Genomic DNA, 18,299 nt, shown 5'->3' with positions numbered 1-18,299 from the left:
TTTTAACCGAGAAAAAAACGACCATGTATAGTAAGGCGTTTTTCACCGAAAAAAACGACCATGTATAGAAAGGCATTTTTAACCGTAAAAAAAAACGACCATGTATATAGTAAGGCGTTTTTCACCGAAAAAAACGACCATGTGTAGTAAGCCGTTTTTCACTGAAAAAAACGACCATCTATAGTAAAGCGTTTTTAACCGAGAAAAAAACAACCATGTATAGTAAGGCGTTTTTCACCGAAAAAAACGACCATGTATAGTAAGGCATTTTTTACCCAAAATAATGACCATGTATAGTAAGGCGTTTTTAACCGTAAAAAACGACCATGGATATTAAGGCATTTTGAATCGAAAAAAAACGACCATGTATATAGTAAGGCGTTTATCACCAAAAAAAACGACTATGTGTAGTAAGGCGTTTTTCACTGAAAAAAACGACCATCTATAGTAAGGCGTTTTTAACCGAGAAAAAAATGACCATGTATAGTAAGGCGTTTTTCATCCAAAAAAACGACCATGTGTAGTAAGGCGTTCTTCACCAAAAAAACGACCATGTACAGTAAGCCGTTTTTAACCGAAAAAAACGACCATGTATCAGGCGTTTTTCACTGAAAAAACGACCATGTATAGGAAGGCATTTTGAACCGAAAAAAACAGCCATGTATATAGTAAGGCGTTTTTCACCCAAAAAACGACCATGTATAGTAAGGCATTTTTCACCGAAAAAAACAACCATGTATAGTCAGGCGTTTTTAGCTAAAAACAATGACAATGTATCGGAAGGTGTTTTTAGCTGAAAAAAGCGACCCTGTAAAGTCAGGCGTTTTTTTTTCCAAAAAAAACGACCATGTAAACAAAGGCGTTTTTAGCTGAAAAAAACGACCAGTTATTATAAGCCGTTTTTCACCAAAAAAAAAAAAAAACGACCACGTATAGGAAGCCGTTTATCACCGAAAAAATGACCATGTATAGTAAGGCGTTTTTCACCATAAAAACGACCATGTATAGTAAAGCGTTTTTCACCCAAAAAAACGACCATGTGTAGTATGGCGTTCTTCACCAAAAAAACCACCATGTATAGTAAAGCGTTTTTCACCCAAAAAAACGACCATGTTTTGAAAGGCATTTTTAACCGTAAAAAAAAACGATAAAAACGACCATGTATATTAAGGCGTTTTTCAACAAAAAAACGACCATGTATAATATGGCATTTTTAACCGAACAAAAACGACCATGTATAAGGCGTTTTTCACTGAAAAAACGACCATGTATAGTAAGGCATTTTGAACCGAAAAAAACAACCATGTATAGTAAGGCGTTTTTAGCTAAAAACAATGACAATGTATCGGAAGGTGTTTTGAGCTGAAACAAGCGACCCTGTATAGTCAGGCGTTTTTTTTTCCGAAAAAACGACCATGTACACAAAGGCGTTTTTAGCTGAAAAAAACGACCAGTTATTATAAGGCGTTTTTCACCAAAAAAAAAACAAAAAAAAAACGACCATGTATACTAAGGCGTTTTTAACCGAAAAAATGACCATGTATAGTAAGCTGTTTTTCACCCAAAAAACGACCATGTATAGTAAGGCGTTTATCACTGAAAAAAAACGATAATGTATAGTAAGCCGTTTTTCACTGAAAAAAACGACCATCTATAGTAAAGCGTTTAAAAAAAAAAAAAAAAACGACCACGTACAGGAAGGCGTTTATCACCGAAAAAAACGATAATGTATAGTAAGGCGTTTTTCACCAAAAAAACGACCATGTATAGTAAGGCGTTTATCACTGAAAAAAAACGATAATGTATAGTAAGGCGTTTTTCACCAAAAAAACGACCATGTATAGTAAGGCGTTTTTCACCAAAAAAACCACCATGTATAGTAAAGCGTTTTTCACTGAAAAAAACGACCATGTATATTAAGGCGTTTTTCAACAAAAAAACGACCATGTATAGTATGGCATTTTTAACCGAACAAAAACGACCATGTATAATGCGTTTTTCACTGAAAAAACGACCATGTATAGAAAGGCATTTTTAACCGTAAAAAAATACGACCATGTATATAGTAAGGCGTTTTTCACCGAAAAAAACGACCATGTATAGTAAGGCATTTTTCACTGTAAAAACGACCATGTATATAGTCAGGCGTTTTTCACCCAAAAAACGACCATGTATAGGAAGGCATTTTTCACCGAAAAAACTACCATGTATAGTAAGGCGTTTTTAACCAAAAAAAACGACCATATATATATATATAGTAAGGCGTTTTCACCCGAAAAAAACGACCATGTTTTGTAAGGCGTTTTTCACCCAAAAAACGACCATGTGTCGTAAGGCGTTCTTCACCGAAAAAACGACCATGTATAGTAAGGCGTTTTTAACCAAAAAAACGACCATGTATAGTAACGCGTTTTTAGCCCCAAAAAACAACCATGTAGAGTAAGGCATTTTTTTGCCCAAAAAAAAAAAACAACCATGTACAGTCGGGCGTTTTTAGCAAAAAAACACGATCATTTAGAGTAAGGCATTTTTAGCCCCAAAAAGAGAGAAATGCCTTATGCTACATGTAAACTCTGCAGACGAAGGCCTTGACCTGGATTCAAACCCTGCATCTTCCCACTGTTAAGCTGACACCCTAACGAGTGGACCACGGTGGCACTGCTATACCAAGCTCATAGGTAACAACCCAAAAAGGCCTTTACATAACTGGTTTTTCAAAAAAAACCTGATAGGCAAAGTCTGCAGATGATTGCCAAGACCTGGCTTTGAACCCTGCATTTTCCCACAGATAAGCTGACGCCCTAAACAGTGGACCAGCCTCATAATTAATACAGTAACCCAAAAAGGGCTTTTTACATACCTGCTGGTTCAAAAAAAGCTTGATATGCAAACTCTGCAGATGACGGCCAAGAACTGGATTTGAACACTGCACGTCTGTGCTGGAAAGCCATCACAGTAACCAGTGTTCCACAGTGGCGCTGTTTTGTTGAGCTTGTAAGTAACAACCCAAAAAGGTCTTCATGTACATGGTCGCTCAAAAAAGCTTTCCATGCAAGCTTCGCAGAGGAAGGCCAAAACCTGGATTTGGCAAAAAAACGCCTGACTGTACATGGTCGTATTTTTGGCTAAAAATGCCTTACTATTCATGGTCGTTTTTGTCAGCTAAAAAACACCTTACTATACATGGTGTTTTTTAATTTTTTTTTAAGCTAAAACATCTTACTATACATGGTCGTTTTTTTGGGCTAAAAACGCATACTACAGATGATCAGGTTTTTTTCCGGCAAAATACACATTGCTCTACATGGTCATTTTTTCAGCAAATAACGCCTGACTATACATGGGGGTGGGGGGGGGGTGTCAGTTAAAAATGCCTTTCTATACATGGTCAATTTTTCGGTTAAAAACGTCTTACGATACATGGTCGGTTTTTTTTTCAGCTAAAAAAAAAGCCTGTATATACATGGTCGTTTTGTTGGGCTAAAACGCCTTACGATATACATGGTTGTTTTTTTTCGGCTAAAAACGCCTTACTATCTATGCATGGTTGTTTTTTGGGGCTAAAAATGCCTTCCTATACATGGTCGTGTTTTTGACGGCGAAAAAGACCTTAATATACATGGTCGTTTTTTTCGGCAAATAAAACGCCTTACTATACATGGGTCATTTTTTTTGGGCTAAAAACGCATACTACAGATCAGATGTTCTTAACCTTGTTTGAGGTACCGAACCCAACCAGTTCATATGCACATTCACCGAACCCCTCACAAGTGAAAAATAATTTTTTTTTTTTTTTTAACAAATTCAAGACATAAAAAAAACGCATTTATTAAAAACAGTAAAAAAAACTAAATAAGATTTCAAGACAAAACTATACAATTTTTTAATTGTGCACAAAATGGACCAGCCAGTGATGGCCAAGCGTGTTATAACTAATTACGTCGGGTGTGCCTTATCCTCCATGGCAGAGGCTCTGTCAAACCCCTGAGACCGATTCACCGAACCCCTCGGGTTCGATCGAACCCAGGTTAAGAACCATTGAAATATATATGTCCATCCACTTCCACCCACCATCCACTTTCCGATCCGCTTATCCTCACAAGGGTCGCGGGGAGTTCTGGAGCCTATCCCAGCTGTCTTCGGTCAGTAGGCGGGGGACACCCTGAAACGGTTGCCAGCCAATCGCAGGGCACACAGAGACGAAAAACCATCCGCACTCACACCCACACCTCGGGACAATTTAGAGTGTTCCATTAACCTGTCATGCATGTTTTTGGAATGTGGGAGGAAACCGGAGTACCCGGAGAAAACTCCACACAGGGAGGCTGGAGCTGGAATTGAACTCGGTACCTCTGCACTGTGAGGTCGACGCGCTGGGCATCGAGAGAGTTCTGTCAGGGTTCTGTTGTTCGGCCTGGCCAGCAGGTGGCAGTCCGAGCGTATTTTCTGGTTGCACACCTGCTGCCAATCTTGTAATTAAGGGACGTTGTATATCGGACCCTTCGGCTGTCAAAGGGTTGTCGGAGTATTGTGTATTGCATTGCTACTTCCACACTCGTTGACCTTTTTCTGCTATCGTTCTCGTCGTGTTTTTCGCTATCAGCTTCTCGGTACTATTTACTCTGCTCGGCAGACTTTTATTTTATATATTGGATTTTTCTCGCGTGTTTTTATATACGTTGTTTTTCTTTTGCATACTCTGTTCTAGTTTTCTTCCCTTGCCTTTTGGATGCAAGCGCTTTTTGTTAGTTACTTCGTGTTCTACCTGGTCCCTGTTTTAGGTCCAGCACCTTTTGTTAACCATTATTATTATATACATTAAACTATTTGTTTGTCACAGAGATCTTGTTGACGTCTGCGATTATTGGGATCCAAACCCTCATTCGGATCGCCCGAAATCGTGACAAGTTCAGTGTAGCTTGTCCCAATGCATTGAAACGAGACGAGTCATTGGTTTTGTCCCGCCCACCAGACGCTCAGCGTCTCTGGGAGTCTATAGACAGTGGGCGTGTATTGGCTGGCCCGGATGCTCAGCTTTTCTGCATCATGATTGGATGATCTGTCTGAGGCTAAATCTCTTTTTGATTGACAGCGAAATGAGCCAATCACTGATCTTTTAGCGTAGGCATCCGTGGGAGCATTTTTCAATTCTCATTCTGTTCCGAGTTGAACTGGAGACTTCTTCTAATCATCTTAGCGACACTCTCTATGTCCAAAACGACTCGCGACGAATTAATCTTTTATTTCTGGTGGGTTTTATTGTAGTTGCTGTCGTTGTAGGACACTAGTTAAGTCCCTGGAAAAGACGCGTTGGTTTGACAGGGTCACATGTCATTTTCTTGAAAAGGATCGGAGAGTAGAATTCACGTATAAATAAACGGACACATTTTATGATGTAGGCCAAAATTGAGCTTCCCCTCCTTGACAGACCAGCATCCGCCACTGAGATATACACACACAGACACAGAGTATATGTTTACCAACACAGCTTTACACGTACACACCACCTCAGTAGTTATTTTTTTATTATTAACATATTCTCTCAATATAATTTGAAAGGCATAGTACTGAAACCTTATACAATATACTGAAACCCAGAAATACAATAACACTATAAAAGGCGAAAACAGCAGGATTTGGCATTATGTACAGTGACAAAGTACAGTGGTACTGTGAAACATGTTACATCATATATGGTTGGCAGCTGGTGTTTGTGGCTTAATTCAACATTATAGCTGACAAGAATTCCTTTTCCTCTATTTATGGACAATGAATTAAAAAAAAAAAAGAGTTCTGGTATCTGCTTTACAGTTCTCATGTTTATATTAGTAGAAAATCATGAAGGCAATGCTTGATGTTTTCACACTTGGTTGATCCCCTCAAGTAATACAAACTGTTCCTTTTGGGTATATGTGGCGTTAATTGGTTATCTTAAAAAGTGCAGCTGATCCATTTCAGCAAGACAGATGGTGGAATCCGATTCGTAAGGCTTTTTCCCTTACCATGGTGAACTTGCTTACAAATACCTTGGCAAAAGCGGGATCAACCAGGTAGCGGTATGACTTGGTGAGAGAGGCTGGCGGCTCAGCGAGCGTCACTGGAGGCGGCAGCTGCAGTGATGAAGCAGAGGGAGGGAAATAATGGGAGGTACGCTTCACGTACTCCACCAGGCGCTGATACTGTTGCTCCGATAGACGCTCCCGCACACCTTCGCCCTGGGGGAGGACAACACATCATGAGTGTAAAACATGATCTTCGGCCTTTTTAGCACCTCTACATACAGTACTCCAAGACAATATAAGTGAATGCTGCTTCCGCTACTCAGCAGCAAAATTAAACTCAAGTTTCGCATTTCTTGAGACACGCCAGCCTGATCTTCGGCCTTTTTAGCACCTCTACATACAGTACTCTAAGACAATATAAGTGAATGCTGGTTCCGCAGCAAAATTAAACTCAAGTTTCACATTTCTTGAGACACGCCAGCTGAGAGACGTTGGCTGTGTTCGGAATCACTCCCTATCCACTTTGTTGTGCCCTATATAGACAGTTTTCCTGTGATGTCACACATCTGCAGATTGGAAAGGTTTTATTGTTTTGGTGCATTATTTGATGTTTGAATAGAGAGTCCTCCTGATTCGGAATCACTCCCTATCCACTTTGTTGTGCCCTATAAAGACAGTTTTCCTGTGATGTCACAGATCTGCAGATTGGAAAGGTTTTTTTTTTGTTTTGATTGATTATTTGACGTATGAATAGAGAGTCCTACTGATCGAAACCGTCAAAATGTTGGATAAATATCGATCCCATGGTCGAAGACTACCTGTAGCCAATTTGCCATTTTGGCACGCTAATTTAAAAACTACATTTAACACTCAACCCAGTTGTCTTATTTATTTTTGAAACAAAGAAGGGAAACTATGCAAAAAAAAAAAAAAAAATCTGAATTTTAGGAAAAACCTAATTTTCATGGCACTGTATTACACTACCGGTATATAAAAATCATTGTACTGTATTACCCTATATATTCATTACGAAGTAGGACATGAGTTCATGATTTCAAACACAGGGAGTCACTCCTTTGTATCCTGGGTCCTTCTCCCCACATGAGGTATCCAGAGCACCTCACCATGGAGGCGGCATCCTAACCAGATGCCTGAGCCATCTCATCCTTGTAGTCTTGATACTCTGAGCCCCTCTTTGATGAGAGAGATATCACACATCCTGTCGAGGTGACTAATTTCGACCGCTTGTATCTGCCTCTCTGTCACTGCCTCGGGCTCATTAGCATAAGTGAGGGTCGTCCTTCACCACGACAAACTGCCGCAGCTGCAGTCTTGCGGCCCCTTGCATCGATCTGCGTGCCAATCTCCGGCTCACCTTCATCAAATGAATGCAATGAGGGCAAAGACGCTTTGTCCGTCTCACCTCTGTGTCACGGGCTACTGTCTGCTGCTGCAATGTGAGCGTTAGCTGCCCATGCTGTCCCGCCTCCTGCTGACACTCGACCTGCAGAGGACAGACACAGCGGCAACATTTAGCGTGCACAGCAACGCACACGGAAACTGTTCTTTCAGTGAGGCATTCCTTCACCTCCGTGATGGGGAAGGCCTGCTGCTGCGTGTCCTCACTGAGGCTGACCACAAAGAGGACCTCCGAGGTAAGCAACAGGCATCCAGCATGCTCCTGGCCCGACCCGCTGACGATGGTCACTTCTAAGGCCATGTGCAGCTCTGGTCGTCCTAAAGACTGCAGCATTTTCCTGTGACAAGAGAGGAGACAAAGCTAGTACGAGTCTCTCATGTAACACTTGTTCAAGATGGAACAAAGCCAATCAAAAACATGTTTCCAATGATCAAATTACATAAGCATCATATAGACCACACAAAGTGCCCCAAGTACACGGAACATACCCAAACAAGTGACAACATGTGTCCGGACACATCCTGTAATTTACATGTCCACAGAACGTGTGGCTCCTATTTCACACGCGCTCAAGCGGAAAGTACGTGTGAAGGAAGGCGAGTGTTTAGCGGTGTTTCTCGGACGCTGTGTTTACTTTGGAAGGCAGGTGCTCCAATTGCGCAGCAGATGTGAGACGCAGCAGAAGGGACGGTTTGTTTCTGTTCTGTGTAACTGGGCTCAAACTATCTGACCCTTCCAGAGTCTGGGCTACCTGCAGTAGTAAAAATAATTGATGGACACCTGATGGAAACCAGTTTCTGTGCAAATGCAAAAACAATCACACCACGAGGGAGAATCCTCTCAGCATTCATGTATTTTTATCCCCACCACCCCACCCCTCTTACTAACATTACAGAGCACTAACCGCTCTGGTGTCCACATCTAAGGTAGAATGTTCCAAAGGAATATTGAATTTAAAATTAGCCATTTTCCATCGCCGGCTGCTATTAAAAGTACATGTTTCATAACTATGGAAAGCAAACGACATGGGGGGAAGGCTCATTACAAAATGCAATCCACTCTTGCCTCTGGAGACATGGGCCTCTAATAAACGTTAATATCGCAAGCATTCCACAGAGAGGAAATTCTGCAACAAAGGCCCAAATGTGATGCAGCGCTACATCTCTGATCCGATTTCAATGATGCAGAAGCTGAAGGTGACCACGCCTGCTCTGTACAACTTGCAACCTCACTGATCAAGCGCCAAAGCATCTGGCGCAAGGAGTGACCGGTCCCTCCTCCACGTGAAGGCATCTCTCTGGATCCACTCACAGCTCACAACTTTGAGCCGGAGGCTTTGGCAGAGTGCTTACAAAAACCTTTTAACATGGCTTGATGAGAACAAGGGAGGGCAGGCTGGCTACCATGTGTGGAATCAAGGTCAAACAGACTTTTCGGGGAGTGGGGTGCTGTTAATGAACCCTTCAAGACAGCGAAAATGATGAGAGGTAAGTGGGAGAAAAGGAACACCAGATTCTGGAAAGGACCCAACAAAAGCAAAGGCCCACATGTCCCACTCGAAACGCACAGCTTCAAGACAGTAGAGGAGGTTGTCTGCAGGAACAAGGGATGTTATTTCATTTTGCGGGGAATCATACCAAACATATTTAAGGTGGCTGTTGGGGGCTTCGGCGGATTTCTCCTCTGCTGGCAGGTAAAGTTGCTTCGGAAGCTGCCACAGTCCTGCTCCGTGGAGGATCCCTGTTAGGAGACGCCAACCAAGCATGTTACATATCATTGAGGTTAATTAGACATGCAACACAACTGCGAAAACACGGAGGTAAATCTACATACGCATTGAACAAACAGAGTTGGAACTGCTGCTGTGCATGGCACAGCGGACCGCAGGAAATCCTGCCAGACTTAAAGCCGAGTGAGCAACAAAAGAAGGCGTCATTGACTTTTTTCAAACCGGGAGTTACTGATTTACGCAAACGCCTTGATATACTCTTGAATTTTAATTTGCCACGCTTTATTCCTTGAAATCGCTCTCACTGCTCACGTTTTCAAATGATCACTTCTACACCGATCCGAGGAAATCACAATGTCCCATTACTGGTGAGCTCCTTTTAAAACTAGCCTGCAGTGGTCCGCGGGGGCTGCCTAGTGGCTGCAGGCCCCACGTCGGCGATCCCTGATCTTAAGGATTCACTCCACAAGTGTATTGTGCTTTTTCTTTTGTTTTTTTTCCCTTGCTGCCATAAAAGAAGGCGATCAAATGGAAACTACTGGACAATGTAAAGAAGCAGTAGACGCCCATATGCTAATGGTAGTAAATGCAAATGTCAACCCCAAAATTACAACCAGCCATCCTGAGCACGGTCATCACTGTTGAGAGTATGAAATGTATGTGTTTTTGTTATTACCAGTGGCCGATTTATTTTATATGTGGATGACAGTTTAGAATGTTGAAATGTTATTAAAAACTGCCTGTACACTTAATAAAGATTTTATGACACCGACACTTCGACTCTGGAACCGATGACTTCTCTTTCCATGATTTTCTATCGGACAAAATACTTGTGTTTGAGGTTTCCATCGTTTCCAGGGCAATATTACATATCCTCTATCACAGTTTGGTCTTGACACGGGGAAAGGAAACAAGACATGTTTGGCATGTGCGCGTCCAAATGAGTTCATGTGCGTGTGGTCGGTTTCCCTTCATCCCGCTCTCTCCGTCAGCGGAGTGGCAGCAGCGAGCCAGTGAAGTCATCAAGTGAAATCGAGCCATAATGAACACAGAGCGCGCCATTAATGATGTCACTCCAGTGGTACTCTGCAGAGCTGAGACGGTGCACTTTTATAGAACACAATAAAGCGACAGAATGATGACACACATCCATGTAGATGATCCCCAGCTAATGCCAACACAATACAATAATGTTTGTGTTTGGCTCAGAGGGTCAGTGAAAGAGTGCCAGGCGGACTCAGGGAGTCATCGCTCCAATGAGGAGCGGCTCACCACAACAGAATGCAGAGGCAATAGTTGACAAAATACACCACCCGCTGACTTACTCCTCAACTCTGTCCCCTAGTAGGTTAACTCCGCTGGCTCAAACAGCCAGAAAGGGTCAGGGACATGGCAGCGATAGCAACAGTGCCACACTGTGTCCTACAAGGCTGCATGAAAAAATTTGATACACATCAAGTGTATGTGTTCCATCACTGATATTTGGCAAATTGGCATATGGAAATTATCGACTTTTTTCTGACAGAATGTAATTCAACAAAATGAAACTTCATGCTAGTAAATGCACTCGGATTTTTACATCTCTAGATAAGTACCTTGAGCCTCAACAAGCAAGCTGATTTAGGGGAACGGGCAGAGTACCGTATTTTCCGCACTGTAAGGCGCACCTAAAAGCATTCAATTTTCTCAAAAGCCGACAGTGCACCTTTATAATCCGATGCGCTTTATATAGGGATCAATATTCTGATTTCTTGGATGTACTATTCGCTTTGTTACAGTGGTTGTGAAAGCGCGAAATAAATAAAGCTGTATTTTATTGTATAGTATTCCTTTAGGATAGCTCCATCTAGTGGATGCGTAACGAAAGCCCACCCACTATTGTTGCTTCTATTCTATGCGCCTTATAATGTTGTGCTTTGTATGTATGAAAACAGTTTTAAAATAGGCCATGGTGCTCCTTATACTCCAAAGCGCCTTAAAGTGCGAAAAATACGTACCCATCACAAGTTAATCGCAAGGCACAGTTAAGACAACCATTTCATCTGGGCTACCAATGAAAACGTGTGAAACATCTTTCATCCTAAGTGACTCCACCTGCAAAAGTGAAATAATTATGTCATTCGCAATTGTTCTAAAAAATTCCAGTCTTTCACGTGCTGAAAGACTGGAATTTTGCACAGAATCTTGTAATGATCTGTGATTTTGTTGCCCGGATTGAATTTGGGTTTGTCGGATGTACCGGGAGTGTCTTGTTTCCTTGTGGTTCATGTCTTGTTCTGCTTGTTAGGTTCTTTTATTTCCAGCGTCAACTTGCTATGTCTTCCAATCAGCTCCCACCGCTACTTGTAGCTTATCCAAAAGTTTTGTCGTCTCGGCTGTTTACTTGTATTTACTACATTGTGTTGTCACGTCACGTTAAGTGAAGTCTTATCCACTTGGTTTGTTTGTTACTTTAAACCAGTGTTTTGATTCCTACATGTGCCTTGTTTACCATTTGGGTCCCAACTATGGCAAACCAGAATAAAACCACCGTGTTTTATTCTCAGATGCTGGTTGACCTAAATTTTGATTCGAAACAACATTTTCTCATGGGAAATAACGCGGCCGAGCTGTCTCCGCCATAAAACATTTAAGAAAAAAAAACATAAAAATAGGAGCAGAGCCAGTTTGCAATTAAAATAGTTAATGCATGTACATGCATTTTAACCGCTGTGAACGAAAGCAGAAAAACAAAAAAAAAACGTTTTTGATGCAGTATGAAGGTGATTGATTCATGCCAGGCGCAACTCGGGTGTAAGAGGTGTTAAGAAAGTGTTGAGTGTTAAACAAACCAGTCAGTCTTATCTTGAATTGAATGCAAGTCTCCTTGCTTCACATAACGGAGAACATGGGGCAGTCTAAATTATTATTATTTTTTTTAAATGTTCCAAAACAGCCAGAAAAAGTCTGTTGGTATGCAATTACAGGTAATCGTTTGATGCATGTTGTACTGAGCTCTGACACTTAGCTTTCATGTGAGACCATCCACAATGGTGAAATTTTGTATGACTGTGAAACACCATGACAAAAAACAAAAAACAAAACAAAAAAACCCGACCTCATTTGTTGAAAACAAACATCAGTGAGATCAACTATGAACGCACCAAATCCAGTCTGGGACACCAGTTCAGCTGCTCCTCCAATGGGCTTGGTGAAAACCCCCACAATTCCTTTGCCCACGCCAGAGATGACGCCCTTGGCTCTACTACCAGCTGTGCTCTGCATCTCCCAATTCCTTTGGAAATTCTGCATGGGCTGGTCCACAATGCCCGCTATTGCTCCTGGAACAACAACAAAGAGGAGTGAGTTTTAAAATTCATCCATTTTCTTTTCGGCTTGTCCCAAATAGAGCGAGCTGGAGCCTATCCAGTTGACTTTGGACAAGGGGCCGGACATAGTCTTGACACATACAGAAATACTGTATGTGACAAAACTAAAGAAGTGAACGCTTACAAGCATCTGAACACAGACCACCACCCTTACGAATGCATTACAGTAAACTAGGTTGGGGGAAAAAAAGTTGGGGAAGTTGGCCAATTGTGGTTGACAAAAATGTGTGTTTTGAAATTTGTTGCTGATGACTCAGTCTTTCAGCATCAAAGCTAGAACAGGGTGATGCCCACGGTTTGGGGTTGCCCTACACACACAAAAAAAGTACCTTTTGCAATTGCCGCAAAGTGAAGCTGGCCACGTTTGGAGAGGGGAACATGGGAACATGTAAACGCAACGATGCCGGCTGCTTGAGGCATTACCTCAGCTTTGGTGATTTTTCTGAAGTCAACTAGCACTGAACAACCTTGAGTACATTCCATCACTATTTTACGAAACGCGCTCTTTAAGGAGGTACAAGTACGTGTGTCTCGGCTGATGAAAGGCTCCTAAAAATGGTCACTTAACAAGCGATCATCATGATTGCTTACTGCGAGTGACGTCGGAACTGTTGCTTTCCATCTTTCATTGCGCTTCCCTTTTTCATCTTATGGCTGGAAATCATTCACGATGAAGTCACAACTTTAACATTTCTCGAAAGGTACACACAGATATAACACTGAGTCACCGCTTCCAAAATTTGTAGTTGACAACCCCCCTTGCAAAACAGTGAGGTGAGTAAGATATTCTGCAAATACAAATATTCTGAAAAATTATATATTTTTCTCTGCTTCCGCCAAATTTGAAGTCACTTGGTTAACTTATCAACATTTTTGGGGCTAACTCCATGGCTCATATTTTCTATTGCTTCAAACACTAATTGCATTAATTTGATCAAATGTCTCTTAATGGTGATGTATTTGTTACGATTTATATTTAGCGTTTTCGTGTTAGTGTTTGTTCACTCACCTTTTTTTTCCTCTGCATATGGCACCTATTATAAAAACTAGGTACAGGAATAAAAGTCCTTTTTTTTTTACCTTATTTGCTGTATTTTGCGCCAGTCGCATTATTTTCAATAATACATGATATTACTTGAGCAAAAGTAGGCTTTCAGAATATTTTCTTTTGAAAATTGAAACCGCTAAAATGAAGTTTTGAAATTCTGATGAATTTTGCTGAGGTTTAAGTCATATTTCATGTAGTGACTGGAATTACTCAACTAATTAGAAATCATTGTGAGTTGTCAATTTCCTTGTATAGCAAGCTTTCCAATGCAGAGAGCAAATGCAAGCTCTTATTCATAATGTAAGGCTTTGGCTTTTGTGGCCGTGGGAGATCTGAACCACTGTAGCCTCAGAATTCTCCCAAAGCAGTACATACACATTGTAGAGTCTACAATGTGTATGTTTACAATGTAGACAGTATTTTGGCCACGAAAAATAAAAATACAAACTTTCAAGTTTTCCTATTCATAATGGAGGTTAATAGGTTAAATATAAAAAAAATCTGCCAACAGACAAATTTGCAAATGCAGAGCCATGAATATGTGGTGCTTCACTGTCGTTCAGACCCAGTGTGTTGTTGACCCGCTTTGACATAAGTACGATCTACAACCTCGCCTACCTAATAAACTAATGCCAAGTCGTGACAGGCCTTGCCTGAGTCCATCACCCAGACTCTCCGGGAGCTGCCGTCTCCACTCCTCCTGCCTGGTGTAGTGCTCTTCATCCAGAGACAGCCGATCCATGTTTCTGGCTAAGCTGGTTGCCAAGTTGGTGATGGATGTCAGGGTGCCTGCATGGGCACAGATGGACAAATTTTAAGAAAGAGTTTTCAATGACAATAAAACCTTCCTGAACATTCGTGTTACCTTTTGAGATGTGCTTGACGAAAGAAGTGGTTCCCCTGGAGACGCCACTGACAAAGGCGCCGGGTCCGCGAGTCAGACCCTCGTACGGCAAGCGGAAGAAATCGGACACGCCATTACCGATGCTGCGCACCAGGCTGGCAGGACTGCCCAGGATCTCCAAAGACCCCACAACCCAGCCTATAACACAAAGGAACAAACACTGGCATGGGCATACTGTGAGGCCACACGTATGTTAGGAAATAGGATTGGATTTTCATTGCACTGATATGAGATGGATGAACTAAACACTCAAGAAAACCTTATATATGATGTCACCGAAACCGGCGACCACACAGTGTGGGCAGATGCCGTGAGACATGACTAGCAATCAATAAATTAACCAATCAGTTGGGCTACAAAGCTCAGGCTGGATTTGCACTGCACTTCCCAAGTCATTAAATTTCAACATTTTCCAAATGTTGTTGTGCTTCTTTAGACCAAAACAAAGGAAAGACATATTATTTCGGTTATTTATAACAGAGTATGGTATAATTTTAATGATCTGGCCCACTTGACTTCTACTGAGGCCGCATGTGGCTCACAATGTGAAATGAGTTTGACACCCCTGATTTAGAGTGTTCAATCAGCCTGCCATACATGTTTTTGGAATGTGGGAGGAAACTGGAGTACCCAAAGAAAACCCACACAGAACATGCAAACTCCACACATGTAGGCTGGACAATGGTTTTTATGAGCGACAAAATAAACCAGCAGCACCTGCTCACTAGCAAGCCTCCTGAGTTTCTTGCTAAAAGCACTTGAGAGCGTCAGTCTCTCTCTACAAATACGTTTGACATCAGGATTTTATATTCATCAGTTACCCACTCGCACATGCGCGCACCTGCGTGAAAGTATCTCAGCTGTATTGACTGCCTCAAACTACCTTCCCTCACGTGTTCATTCTCTTCTGTATTCATAGCTCAGTGACATCACACACGACCTATCGTGTTGTTCAATACACTTTGACATTTGTTGCTCACTTTCATGTTCAGTCAGAGACCTCGATGCCCACATGGATTTACATTGTCTCCCACAGTGGTTTTAGTGAACGGCCAAGCCCAGCCAGGAGCTACTATTTACAGTGCTCTTACACATGTATACAGTTGCCAGAAAACGTTTGCGCACCCTTCTTCAAATGGAACAAGATCAGGGTAAATCATTTGAAATTTGTTCTTTGTGCAACTCAAAAAAACTAAACAAAACCAAGAAGCAAACTATATTGGCTCATCTGACTGGATTCACATTTCAAGTGGCATCCCATCCGTAATCGAGAGCGTTCGATATAATGTCGGTCCACCCTTTGCAGCTATTAACAGCTTCAACTCTTTTGAGAAGGCTGCTCACAAGGCTTAGGAGGGTGTTGATGGGAATTTTTGACCATTCTTCCAGAAGCACACTTGGGAGGTCACGCGATGATGCTGGATGAGAAATGTGTTCTATCGGGTTGAAATCAGGACTCTTTACAGGCCAGTCAAGTTCACCATTTCCCAAACGTTGATATGACGTCTCTTTTGGTATGCTGAAAAATTTGGGACGATTCCATGCTCCCAACTTTGTTGGAACAATTTGGAGCTGGCCCCTTCCTCTTCCAACATGTCCATAAAGACATGGATGACAGAATCTGGTGTGGATGAACGGCCTCTTGGCAGCCTCCCTGACTAGTTTTAGGAGAAGAATAATTTTCAGCAATTTTGGAAGGACTTGCGCAGTTTTTGGTAATGTCATTGTTGTGCTGCTTCTTCTCCACTTGATGAGGATTGTTTAGACTTAATATCTACTCACAATAAATACACCCAATCACACACAAACACCCACACAGACCGTACATCCGGATAAGCATGTGCATGATATCCATATGCCTACATTGTGCATGTGTTCAAATGCAGTATTGTACATCCTGAAGCTAATCAGTCCCAGAGTGCAATGGTTGCCCAACCAAATGATGACTCAGGAAGTGGAGAACATGGCGAGGTGTTGAAATACAAGCAGAAATGAGGGCTGTGATGAAACACAGCGGAAAAGGAAGAACCCAGCCAGAACAATAATTTCTGATGTGGAAATGATGGGTTAAATCAGACCACATGTGGAGGCTTCGACTAGACAGGAGAAGAGCACGGGCCAGAGGCTGTATACCGTAGGGCCTGATAGCCAGATTTCTCCGTGGTGACTGCTCAGATTAGCCGTAATCCATCACGAGTAATCTGTCAAACATGAGGAGGCCTTCGCCAGGCATGAAGGGATTCAGACTGTGCTTCCTTTCTTTTCCTCCAGAGAAGACAAGTGAAACTCAAGGCCAATTCGCCACATTCGGCCCAACTTCCAGTTATGTCTGGCCTGCAAGATCATTTGAGGTGTTTGTGATCAGAACTGAGCTTGGAAATGGAATTCCATCCAGCTATTTTATACAGTGATTTGCTCATTAGGGTCACGGATGATCTGGAGCCTAATACCAAGCAGCTGACTTTGGGGCAAAAGATGGGGTACACCCAGGAATGTCACATCATTGGGGGGGAACCTTTCACACTCAAATTTACACAATTTAATTTTCAATTAGACCAAAATGTATGCTCTTGGAATGTGGAAGGAAGCCTGGAGAAATTCCATGCAAACTCCACAAAGGAACACGGGCGCTAAGAACCCTGAACCTGAGAACTGTGAGGTTGGCACGCAAATCACTGTTACGCAGCGCTGCCTGGTGCAAAAATCAGCCCAGCCAGTGAGAGAAAACGGTTTTGAAGTGCTACAAGATTTAAGTGTGCAATGTCTCATGTCCACACAAGATAGCGTTTTCTAATGTAAGCCTCAGCAGAAACACTGTTGCCAATTAGATATGCGAGCTTGCCATCGCTTTACAATTACAGATGATGGAAAAGGGAAGACTTTATCACATGTTCCCTTTGCTGTAGACGAGAGCGCTGGCATCACTGACAATGCACAGCTGGCAATTTTTATCCGTGGAGCCGACTCTGGTTTGTGCATTACAGAGGCGCTTTTAGGTACAGTACTAATAAATCACTGCATGACACAACCACAGGAAAACATATATTTGAAGAAATGCGGATATGTGTTCAAGACATGAAACGGCCTTGGAACTAACATGAGCACCTACAACGCACGGGGGAAAGAGTCGGTTAAGGCGGGGGTCCACAACCACCGATCCGCGGACCGGTACCGGGCCTCGGCTCATGTGGGACTGGGCCGCACAGAGACAGACCTGCGAGTTGTGAGCAAATTTACTCCATCCGACGTGACGGAAATGTGCGCGAGTCTGGCCAATCGGAGTCCCCCTTCTAACATTGGTTTGCAAGTTATAATAAACAGAATATAATAATAAATGAAAGACAAAGCAGTAAACAGAAAGTCAGAGGAACAAATTGACCAAATGTACATCGAAACGCGCAGCTGATGGGCAGCCATGACTTCCAAAGGTGAAGCTATTTTGACAAAAGATGTTCTTCCCCTTGCGGTATCTCCGGAGCGATGTGGAGGAGGAAGCTGTTGTGCATGGTTTGTCATTAAAAAAAAACAAAAAGGCAATACAATAAACCTGTCGAATCATTTGAACAAGTCGCACCCAAGTGATCAAATGGAATGCATGAGAAAGCCAACAGATTGCACAGCCTGCCCACAAAAACATTAGCAGTTTAGTCGCTAATAACTAGCCACCGGATGAAAGCAGCAATCAATCATATCATTTTTCTGATCAGTCACATTTACATAAGTAGCATTGATGCTAACGCCGTATGTAGGATCATAGCTTAAAAATTATGATGTTTACAGTAAGGCCTAATTATTATTTCTGATTGGTCCATTTCTTAGTTTTTCAAT

General features: G+C 42.1%; 1 protein-coding gene across 1 annotated transcript in view; it reads right to left on the bottom strand.

Annotated features, from left to right (window-relative positions):
* Positions 1 to 5,507: 5,507 nt before the first annotated feature.
* The window catches only part of vps13b (vacuolar protein sorting 13 homolog B), a 343,085-nt gene continuing 330,293 nt past the window's right edge, over positions 5,508 to 18,299 (bottom strand). The window contains exons 61-67 of the mRNA XM_019856211.1: positions 14,433 to 14,609; positions 14,186 to 14,356; positions 12,295 to 12,471; positions 9,060 to 9,162; positions 7,591 to 7,759; positions 7,426 to 7,506; positions 5,508 to 6,215 (exon numbers count right to left, since the gene is read on the bottom strand). Of these exons, the coding sequence (XP_019711770.1) occupies positions 5,955 to 6,215; positions 7,426 to 7,506; positions 7,591 to 7,759; positions 9,060 to 9,162; positions 12,295 to 12,471; positions 14,186 to 14,356; positions 14,433 to 14,609 (1,139 nt within the window). The 3' untranslated portion in view covers positions 5,508 to 5,954. The remainder of the gene's footprint in view (positions 6,216 to 7,425; positions 7,507 to 7,590; positions 7,760 to 9,059; positions 9,163 to 12,294; positions 12,472 to 14,185; positions 14,357 to 14,432; positions 14,610 to 18,299) is intronic.

This window comes from Hippocampus comes, unplaced genomic scaffold (genome assembly GCF_001891065.2).
Source record: "Hippocampus comes isolate QL1 unplaced genomic scaffold, H_comes_QL1_v1.1 scaffold327, whole genome shotgun sequence".
Taxonomy (NCBI): Eukaryota; Metazoa; Chordata; class Actinopteri; order Syngnathiformes; family Syngnathidae; genus Hippocampus; species Hippocampus comes.
Note: the sequence above shows the minus strand (reverse complement) of the source record. Positions and strands in the feature narration are given on the sequence as shown.